This window comes from Mus caroli, chromosome 19 (genome assembly GCF_900094665.2).
Source record: "Mus caroli chromosome 19, CAROLI_EIJ_v1.1, whole genome shotgun sequence".
NCBI classification, from domain to species: domain Eukaryota; kingdom Metazoa; phylum Chordata; class Mammalia; order Rodentia; family Muridae; genus Mus; species Mus caroli.
Window position 1 is genome coordinate 45,058,918 of NC_034588.1, and position 10,599 is coordinate 45,069,516.

At 44.7% G+C, this 10,599-nt stretch overlaps 1 protein-coding gene across 1 annotated transcript in view; it reads left to right on the forward strand.

Annotated features, from left to right (window-relative positions):
- The window catches only part of Sorcs3 (sortilin related VPS10 domain containing receptor 3), a 593,715-nt gene that overhangs the window by 192,417 nt on the left and 390,699 nt on the right, over positions 1–10,599 (forward strand). Inside the window, exon 2 of the mRNA XM_021151815.2 lies at positions 6,924–6,991. Within this exon, the coding sequence (XP_021007474.1) occupies positions 6,924–6,991 (68 nt within the window). The remainder of the gene's footprint in view (positions 1–6,923; positions 6,992–10,599) is intronic.

Here is a 10,599-nt window from a genome sequence, read left to right on the forward strand (position 1 = left end):
ATCTGGATAAAACATTGTTTCTATTCCCTGGAGGTTGAGGCTCCCCCTTGTGGGAGGAGATGCTGAGATACAGTTATGCTGAGACTTAAAGTACATGCTTGCAAGCATTCCTGAAGAAGTTTATGTTCAGCGTCTCATTTGCATTCCATGGCTAATTGCTCTTGGTAAAGAAAACCAGCAGGTCCCTGTTCTAATTAGCAAGGAGAGAAGAACTCTCTTGTTGGGGCAAGGGCAGGGTGGTATAGTTTACTTTACGCCCTATTCCCCTGTGGTATTATAAGTTGAATTAAGGGCTTTTGAAATGTTCTTCCAATGAGCAGTGGACCTTGTCACCCCTTTAAAATTCTTTATTGTAAGATAGGTCTTCGTTAATCTGTCCAGGCTGTGCTGTACTCACTAGAAGCCCAAGCTGACCCTGAATTTGTGATCCTCCATCTTAGCCTCCCGAGTAACTCATCATTACAGATTCATGACACTGCCCCTGCCTGTCCTGTCTGTTCACTTCTGAGCACCTCACTCTTGTTCTGAGCCAATAGTTCCTTTAGTTAAAAGGCTCCAAATACAAAGAAATGTAAAGAGATGAAATGTTCATTACCTGGACGGATCAGCACATTCTGTGTGAAAGCATACAGAATCCTGATGCGCTCTTTAAAGGGGTGCAGTTATCCCATTTAATTGAGAAGGCAGGGAAGACATAGAAAGACATGAAGGAAGAAAGAAAGGAATAGAGGAAGGAAGAAAGGAAAGAGGATGGGAGGGAGGGGAAGAAGAGGACAGGAATTTAAAGGAATCAAGCTTTCAGGAAGGTTTAATGAACTAAAGTAATTTTCCTTCTGAGTAAAATTTTACAGGCATTAAATGTTCTCACTCCACTGACTGGGCTCACAGGCGAGAGTGTCTTAGTGATTTATGAATTTGCAGATTATGCATTATCCTTTCAGAGGACAGGAATCCCCTGGGGCTTCCCGCCTGCCTTTCTGAGCTGAGCTGACTAGAGTGGCCAGGTAAAGCCAATGACTCAGACCTGCAGTCTTCTGTGTTTCCACTGGGCTCTGGCGCAATGGGCATTTTACAAAGGGGTTTAGCAACTCTGGAATCTGGATTGTCTTCCACCAGTAAAAGGTGTATCACTATTCATTGCTCTGTCTGTTATATGACATCTCCAACATGGCCATCAGACTCTAGGTAAAGTCTTAAGCCCCTTCCCCTAGAGTAAGCATGGGACAATGAGATACAGTGAATTTAGATATGGGGAAAGTTAAGAGGATTCTTAGATGCAAAGAGGCTACAGTTTCTGAGCCTGGGAATTTTGTCTCATACAGGGTATAGTGTATGAACAGGCCAGAAAGCCCCTCACTTCAACCTTGCTTAGGGTCTGGCAACCTTGCTTAGGGTCTGGGCTGGCTCCATAGTTCCAGTATAGATGATCCTGGAAGGCAGCAGGTGAAGCGGGCTCTCAATTTAACGACAGTAGAAACTGTTGCTGTTTTAGTCACTTTATCTCATGCCAGATCTAGCAGAAGACAGGAATGGATAAATGATCGAGAGAAAGGAGAATGACAGTGACATTTGTTACTGGTGTTGTGTTGTCTGTGGCTTGTGTGAGCCTCTGGGAGCATCAGCAGACATGAAAATGAAGACAGTAGATATGGGTAGGCAACCAAGAGTGTGCCAAGGCCAGCTATGCCCTTTCCTGCTCTTGTACCACACAGTGACAGATTTGCATGCATGCTTGCTTCTTTATTACAGTGTACTGTGCTCTTTGTATACAATGTACCACCCTTTTCCTTTTATAAAACATCCCCCTTAACTCACAAGGACCACACCAGGGTGTGGCTATTTTCTTCTTGTCCTTCTAGTCTATTCCATGCTTTGTTTCCTTCTCTGAGAAGGATTCCCATGCATAGCACCCGATGCATGGTTGGCCCTCTGTTCCACAGCTGGTACAGCCTGTCTCTCAGCTGTTTGCTACTCTCGGGTCTGTTCTCCCTATCCTATTCTCTATTCATTTTTATCCACTAGAAGTTAAAGAGACTTGAAGTCAGGGAGCAAGAAAGCAAGCAAAGGCCATTAAGATGTATCAAGATGCTCACCGTATCCGAAGCCCAGCATTTACAGCCCTACTGCCATGTGGAGGCTTTGCTAACTGCAGTCTCTGGATGTAACTGCTTCCTCTCCTCTGTTATCTCTACTTCTCCCTATGAGATGTTTACCATCTCATCTCTGTATTGTCATGCATTTATCATCCATCCAAGGGACCTTGAATCATGCCTGCCATGTGTGAGGCTCTGTGCTTGGCACGGGCCATGCCATGTGGCATGGGCTGAGACCTTTTTCACCTCAGAAAAGTCACAGTCTTACAGAGATGATGGGTATACATGGAAGTCACACTGACCCTAACAGAGCTGTGGGGCACGGAGGAACCGAATGATAGTCTGGGGATGTCAGGTGCCACTTTAGATGAGGTTGTCTGTGATGGTATCTTCATATATATGAGATCCGCTGCTATATTTAGACACATTTACATGAATTTCTCTCACATTTTATACACGTGAATGGATGCATACAGCTTATGAGAAGGAAGAAATGCTATTTGTTCATGAATTATTCCAATTTATTTTCATTTATTCTATTATCCAAAATCCTCCAAGGATTTTAGCCAGTTAGGTCAAAAGATACTTATTTGACAGTATGCAAGAAACCATGTCTCCTGGCAGTTTGCCTAGTTATTTTCTCCTCATACACCTCTGTTTCCTATTGTTATTGTTACATTCAGACCTTGAGCTGCTACACACACACACACACACACACACACACACACACACACACACACTATGATTTCCAGAAGTTAGCTGGTGTCTTTCCAGTTCCAAAACGTGTTCAGTAAACATTCACAGAGTCCATGAATGGATGATAAACTCCCTGAAGGTATGCAGATTTTTTTGTTCTCTCTCTCTCTCTCTCTCTCTCTCTCTCTCTCTCTCTCTCTCTCTCTCCCCTTTCTCTCTACCTTGAACAGGAGCCTTGCATCATTGACTACTAAATATCAGAGCAGAACTAACAAACGAGCAAGGCTGACTCTGGTCTGGTGGAACCTTGCCTCTGGCCAGCTGAGGGACAGGGATTTTGTTTCACCCTGCATGTCTGTCTCCTCATCTGCAAAATAGCAATATAATGTCTGTCCTGTCCCAAAGTTTGACCTTGGTATAAAAAACACAGTGTAGAGCTTCCTTTAATTCTTGAACCCTGATTTTCCATGTTTGTATTTAGCTTCTGTGACCATTCTTCTAGAGCACTCTATGGAGGTATAGCCATGGCTCTGTAGAACATTCAGTGTATGGATCTGGTGTCTTCCTGAGCACGTTTCTCTCTTTTTCTCTCATCTAAATGCTTGCTCAGCAGTCTGGAGCTTATTAGGTGGTTTGCTGTGTTGATGTTCAGTCTTCTCTGATAATTTCCTCTTTCCCGGAGGCTGTTGAAAGGCTCTGAATGATAAGAGATGCCAAGGACGGGAGGGCTTGTTTTCCTTTGCTCTTGATTTTGTTTGCTCACTGCAGATGTTATAAGCCTAAAGGTTACATTATCATCTCTTCATAGCTCTATTGATGCTCGTCTGTGCTGGGCTCCAAGGGAAAGGCAACTTCTAACTCTTTATATCATGTTTTGACCTTTCCTTGGAGGACACTGGTGGGACTAGTCTCTGCTTGGTTTATTAAATTACATCTATCTAAATCAAAGGAAGGACTGCACGTCCAGAGCAGGGTCTCACTGATGGAACGGGTGGCTGCATTACAGCACACAGCTGGTGGGAGACTTGTGTGTGATGGGGTCTTTCTCAAAGTTTGAGCCTCTGGCTGCCCTAGGGAGCACTCTAGATAATGCGCAGGTTCTACTGAATCCAACAATCTGGGGGTGGGGCCAGTAAATACACATTTATGGAGCCCTTTTGGCCCTCTGCATGGCTCTTAGCTCCTGCATTACTCATGGATCCCAAAGAGCACCACCCTGAAGCACTTAGTCAAATCCAATCACTGTAAAGTATCCTCCACATCTTCCATGGGTCTGGGCAGGCTGAATTCTGGGAATTTCCACCCAAAGCATCAATATTTGTCATTGCCTCAAGAGCTCTTACTGCATAAGAACCTTCAAAGTGCTGGACCTGGTTGTGAAGAGAAGAGAAGAACAAAACCTGTACCTTCAACTCACTCAGAGTCTATTGGAGAGGACAACTCATGTAATACCCAGGAACTGGCGAGAGCATGCTAAGTGGAAAATAGTGTGACTCAGTTTGAAACAAAGCAGAACTTTGGAGGAAAGAAAGCTAATAGAATAGTTCTGAGAGATCATATGAGGAGAGTGGACTCAGGTCTGTTCTCAGAGCAGCAGGCGGAAGGTTCAGAGCAACGAAAGAACAGTCAGTGGTGTAAGGATGAGGACCTAGAAAGCAGAGATGTGAGCTGCAGGATCTTAGGAAACTCAGAGGGATTCAGGTAGAGCAATCCCCCATAGACAGTGCTTAGAAAAGTAAAAAAAAAAATGGCCAAGAATATGTTTGGGGTGTGCTGTGGAGGACATTAAAATGCCAGTGTCAAGTGTCTGAGTTTGTGCTTGTGAATAGAGAACCATTAAAGGATTCTAATGAAGAAAGTATCTAAACTAGGAAAATTAATAGAACCCAGCTACAAGGAAAACAAAAAATAAAAGCTGTAAAAGACGCTGTTGGTTAGGATCCTTCAGTTAGCAGGCTCAAAGCTAAGATCTGATAAAAGGAACTCATTAGGAAAAATGCCCATGAAAGAAAGCAGGCAGGACCTGGGAGAGGTGGGTGACTCCAGGATCGAGCAGCAGTCTGATCTCATAGAGAATAGTCAAGTCAGGATAACACAAAGAAGGCTAGCTGGGGCTGCCCTGCAGTTCTGAGCAAAGTTCAGTCTATTAGTGAATATCTAAGTCAGTATGAGGCATTATGGAAGTCCCATGTCACCAAGAAAGGGGTATGCCTTGGTGTCCCTATCGCCCTTGGTCATTGACTGGAAGCAGCCCTTGGGAGGTGCAGACTTGGCAAGCAGGGAGCAGGGACTGCTGCTGCATCCCTACTGTGGTCTGCAGTCAACAGTGTGGAGGGATGGCAGCTTATGAGGCCATAACCCTGGGGAGAAGTGGAGTTATCTACCTTGATCTTGCAGATCCTGTGATGGTGACTCCAACTTCTTCCTGGTGATGTTGGTGACCTTCTTTTTACAGAAATTGTCATGGGTGGCCACAGGTGTTTATAATTTTATGCTATGACTTTGATAATGGCTACATAGGTAAAAGGAAGGATAGAAAGTACTTCGGGGTATGTGTGTGTGTTTGCGTTAATGTTCAAAAGACAGAAATTCTATGGCTCATTGAAAAGAATAGTGATAAATCCTGATACTTCCTTAATCACTGGATTTAATAAAGACTAATCCAGCTATGAACGAGAGACCAGGGCTACCAAGTGACCCTGAAATGCCATGTATTATGTATGTTACATGTTCCTTGCTCTTGTGCTGCAGTGACATATCATGTGCCTTGGAAGATTTTATAATTTCACACACATTCATACTGCATCTATAGATGAACACCCACTGTGAGAAGCCTGAGGTTTCCCGTTTTTTACGGAGAAATTGAATGTCCCAAGTCAACCTTGCATGGCGTCCTTTTGACCTATACTAGCTCATGATCTCCTTCCTTCAACGTCCTTCTTCCTTTACATAGGAGAAATGGAGATAAGGCTGATTGACCCCATGGTGTGCTGGATGAGACTAAATCTCCAAGAGAACACTTTGTTGTGAGTTAAATGCCATAAAATGTTCCATACAATGGCTGATTATTTTTCTTACATCTTAAATGGGATATCTAGAATGGGGAAAGTCCCATCCTGGAGGAAGAAATTAATTATTTCAGGGAGTGTTTAATGGCTGCTGTGCAAATGAGTTGGAGGGAGTTAAACTGTGGAATGAGAAGGAGTGGAGAAAAGCGAAATGAGATTTGTATTAAATTCAGAGAAACACAATTCTATGCAACAGGATGCGTGTATTACCCACCTGCATGTTGCTGCACATCATAAAAGTGACATGGCCCTTGGCATTCTTGTAGACAGAAGGCTGAGATTAAGCCTCTGTCCAGGCACATAATGGGGCAGATATGGAATTGTCAGATACTCAGATTCTTAGCTGGAGAAGTGGACAGATCAGACAGCCCAGACCACCTCTGGCCATACACTCATTATATCTGAGACAATTCTAGCTTTCTGGATTTCCCAACTTCAGCTGGAGTCAGGAAGAGACTCCCAGAGTCTGATGAAGTCCATTGACCTGCTTCAGCAGCAGTTGCCACATGACCGGTGTCAGGTAGCATCAGGGAACGCTGGGGACTGAGCCTGCTGCCATGCAGGTGTTTGTGTGAATAAAACACAAAATTGCTTTGAAGGAGTTGACCCAGTTCTCTTAGTCTTTCAGATCCTGTTTTGTACATCAGAGTCTTTTTGAGATCAAATGGGTGTGTGTGTGTGTGTGTGTGTGTGTGTGTGTGTGTGTATCTCTGATCTCTGGGTGGCCTCAGTAGTGAACAAAACCAGCTGGCCTGGGCCTGACCTTGCAGAAGGACAGATGTGTAGAGACCTCTGCTAGTGCTCAATTAATTCCTGTTGGCGTGTTTTATTTAAAATGCAAAGCACTGTCAGGATTAAAATAAATGCTACTAGTTACTGGGGGTGCATTAAATTAATAATTTCTTCCCCCTTGCTTGATCCTATAATACTCCTCAAATGCAGAGGATAAATACTAAGCCCTCCTCTGGGTGATACTAGATATGATGTATAACTGCTACACAAACTAAAGTCTGCTTCCCTTTCCCCCTTTGTTCCTCTTCTCTTCCCTCACTCCTACCCCTTGCAGGTCATACTGATCCTGACGAAGCTCTATGACTTCAACCTGGGGAGTGTGACTGAGAGTTCTCTGTGGAGGTAAGTGAATTAGACCATCTCAAAGCTGCCCTCGCTGCTCTGTTCAGGGACAAACGTAAGCCGAATAACCGAGCAGACTGTTTCCAAAGAAATATAGAACTTGTCTCTCCAGTGCAGCCTTCTGCTCCTTAGGACTTGCCTCCTGTGCAGCTGTCTTGGTGCTTCGTTGCTTCTGCAGGCCTGAGGTGTCTGATTCTACTTGGTGAAGCAGGGCTGGTCAGAGATAAAGGAAAAAGATTCCCTTAAGAAGCAGAGGGTCTTGACTAGGGTGACTGCTGGTGGCCCAAGGGATGCTTGCACTGGCTGTGCAATCTGGCACAGGAGTATCTCTAGCACTTGGAAGGTACTATGGTGTTCAAGAAGCCAGTGTCTATGTAGACAGAACAGATTCACCTCTGCATGGTGGCTTTCATGCTTAATCCCCTTTCCCATAGAATAATATTAAGTTTATTTTGTATTACATTGTAACATGAAATATTATAACGAGTAAACAGACCAATATCTTTTATTTTCTTTTTATCCTTCTCTCATACAATACATCCCAACCTCAGTCTCCCTGTCCCTCCACTCCTCCTAGCATCCCCACACACCCTACCTCCCTTTCCCCCATGTTTATTGTTTCTGTGTTTCCCTTAAGACAAGAATGGGCCTCCAGTACTGCCCTTGGAAGACAGCACAACAAAGTGCAGTAAGGCTAGGCATAAACCCTCATATCAAGGCTGGACAAGACAGCCCAGTAGGAGGAGGAGGATCCTAAGAGCAGACAAAAGAATCAGAGACAGCCCCTTCCTCATACTGTAAGGAGTTCCATAAAATCCCCAAGCTAAATACGCAGAGCGTGCATGCAGACGCCATGATTGCTGCTTCTGTCTCCATGAGCCCCAGTGAGCCCTGCTTCATTGATTCTGAGGGCAACTTGATGACGGTCTTGGGGGACATGGGGCATGGCGGAGAAGGGCTGGGAGCATATGAGGAGTCTGACTTTAGCTTTGATGCTAGGGGTTCCTCTGGACAAGGAACCCTTAGGCCTCCCTTCATGCCCTGCATACTCATAATCATGCCACATGCAGTCACACACCGGCAACAGCAGGCATTATCCGTTGCTGTGACTTAGTGCCCTGTGCTGTGTGCCCACTGCTGCAGGCCCGGGACACGTGAATTTCCTTTCATTTTCTCTGTATCGTGTCAACACTGGGGAGGACACTTCCAAATACAGAGGCTTCTTATCTGCCTGCTGCAGCACCCAGAGTGCCATGTCCTGAGGGTTTCCTGGGGTCTTGTTTCGGGGAGCCTGGAGTGTGAGATGTCTCATGATCTGTCAGCAGGCTTGTTGAAGGCTAGTTGGAGCAGATCTCACTGAAAAGGGAGTCAGTTAATAAGTTAAAGTTTTGGGGCCAGCTTATCAGATGGCAGGGCCTGCCTCCGTTTGAATAGGTGGTACCGAATTCTGCTGTTCAGTGAAAGTTGGCCGAGGTGTAAGTTATTTCCACCTCGAGCCGCTGAGAGCTAGAAGAATTCTACTCACGCAGTTCTGCCTGGGAATTAGAGCTCAGAAGCCTTTCCTAAAGCCCCCAAACAGAGATGCTGCACGATACCATAAGCCTCACTCCTGTGCAGTCGGTTTGGTCCAATCATGAAAGCAGTCAGTAAATCCCAGCCTTAGGTTTGGAAACACCTATGCTCGACACTCTGTGTTTTCGAAAAGGTTTGGCTGGTTCCACGAATGGCCCAGCAAATCCCGAGGACGTGGCCCAGGTGCTTGATGACACACAGTCTCTGAAGTACTGCAGTGTTCCCTGAGGTAAGAGCAGCTAAGTGCTATAGTGGATGCGACATACTCCAGGAACCCTTACGTCCAATGGCTAGAGTTCAAGTGTGGGTTTGTGTACTGAGCTAACTCTGGACCTCAACCTTTGGGTGCTTGACTTAGCTTCTGTGCATTAGTTTCCTGGGGCTGCCACAACAAATGTCCCCACATGGGTGGCTTAAAGCCGAAGACCCTTATTCTCTCTGTTCTGTAGTCCAGAAGCCCCAGTTTAAGGTAGTATTAGGGTTTCACTCCACCCTGGAAACTCTAGCTTTAGGGAGAAAAAGTTCCTCACATTTTTCAGAGTTTGGAGGCTGCTCACAGACCTCATAAATGCATCCCTCCAATCCTGCCGTCATCTTCACCTGAGGATCTCTCTTGTGTCAAGGCTCCCTCCCTGACCATGCCTTTGTCCTTAGATCAAGGCCTCTACTCGGATGATATGGGGTGACTTTATTTTATGACCCATGGTGGCATTCCCAAAGATGCTTCTTGAAAAAGATAGAGTGTAAGGACCAGCACTGGGTCCATGTTCTATCATAATCCACCATCCAATGCCACAGCGATCTCTAAGGTGCAGTGTCTTTGCACAGATGCTTCAGAGAGGACACCTGTGCCCCTGGTAGGCTTTGCTTGCGTCCCCCAATCACAAGCACCACATAGTTCCCTGGAGTGACTCTGCCCATCCCATCCTAGGTTTACAGTTCCAGTGCTCAGAGAATCCTTCTTTCCCTCCCCTCTCTGATTACAAGGCCCTCATCTGGGAGTCTTTCCTCTAGAATTTCCCATTTCATTGCCTGGCTATCTTCCCCTTTTCAGTATTTAATCACTATTTGGCATGTTAAATATTTACTTATTGATTTATTTATTGCCTACAGACAACCACTAATGTCTAGGCTTTAGAGAGAGGAAGGCTTGTTTATTTTATTTATTTTTTTTTAAATTTCCACCTAATGCTGTGCCCCCAGCATCTAGAGGAGGATCTGGCACTCAAGAGGTGTTTAATACATGTTTGCTCAAGGAATGAATTAGTGGGTGACTTGTAAGGATTAAAAGATAATGTAAAACCACTGAGGACAATAACTGGTATGCAATAGAAAGTGTTCACTCTGTTGTCATTATTAATGATTATTAGAGCCCTATGTGTTTGTACAGAGTTTCATTTTCATTATTGACTTTGCATTGAGGGATCCATTGCTGTAGGGTCTCGTGTGAGGGAACTCTTAGGCCATTGCAGGGTATTTTGTGTGTCCTTTAGTAATTAGTAGTGACCTTAAGGATGAAGACAGGAGTTATGGAGGGAGGAGAGTGTCCAGAATGTTGCTCCTTGGGCTTTCTGGGAGAAATCAGAGTATTTATGTGTACCTTGTTAAAGATAGCTTTTATGGGAAAGCTTTGCTGGTCTATAGGTGAGGAGAGAACCAAGCAAGAGGCAAAGAGCGAGATGGGATGGCATGGGGACCCATCCAGTTGTCCAAAGGTTTGTTCTTCCAGTACAGTTAACAGAGAATGTATTCCATGTGTTGTGATGTGATATTCTGCAGATTTGTAGAGATTTATGGGCTTTGCCTGTGGATACATACCAGATAAGGATGTGTTTTTGGATTGGATTTCAGGGTTTTCACATGTTGATACAACCCGCCTTGGAAATTCAGTTCTAGAATGTGAACGAAGAGGATGCCATTCCTAAATTTTGTGGGCTTTCCTAGTTTTCTTTTTCTTTCTTTCTTTCTTTCTTTCTTTCTTTCTTTCTTTCTTTCTTTCTTTCTTTCTTTCTTTCTTTCTTTCTCTCTCTCTTTCT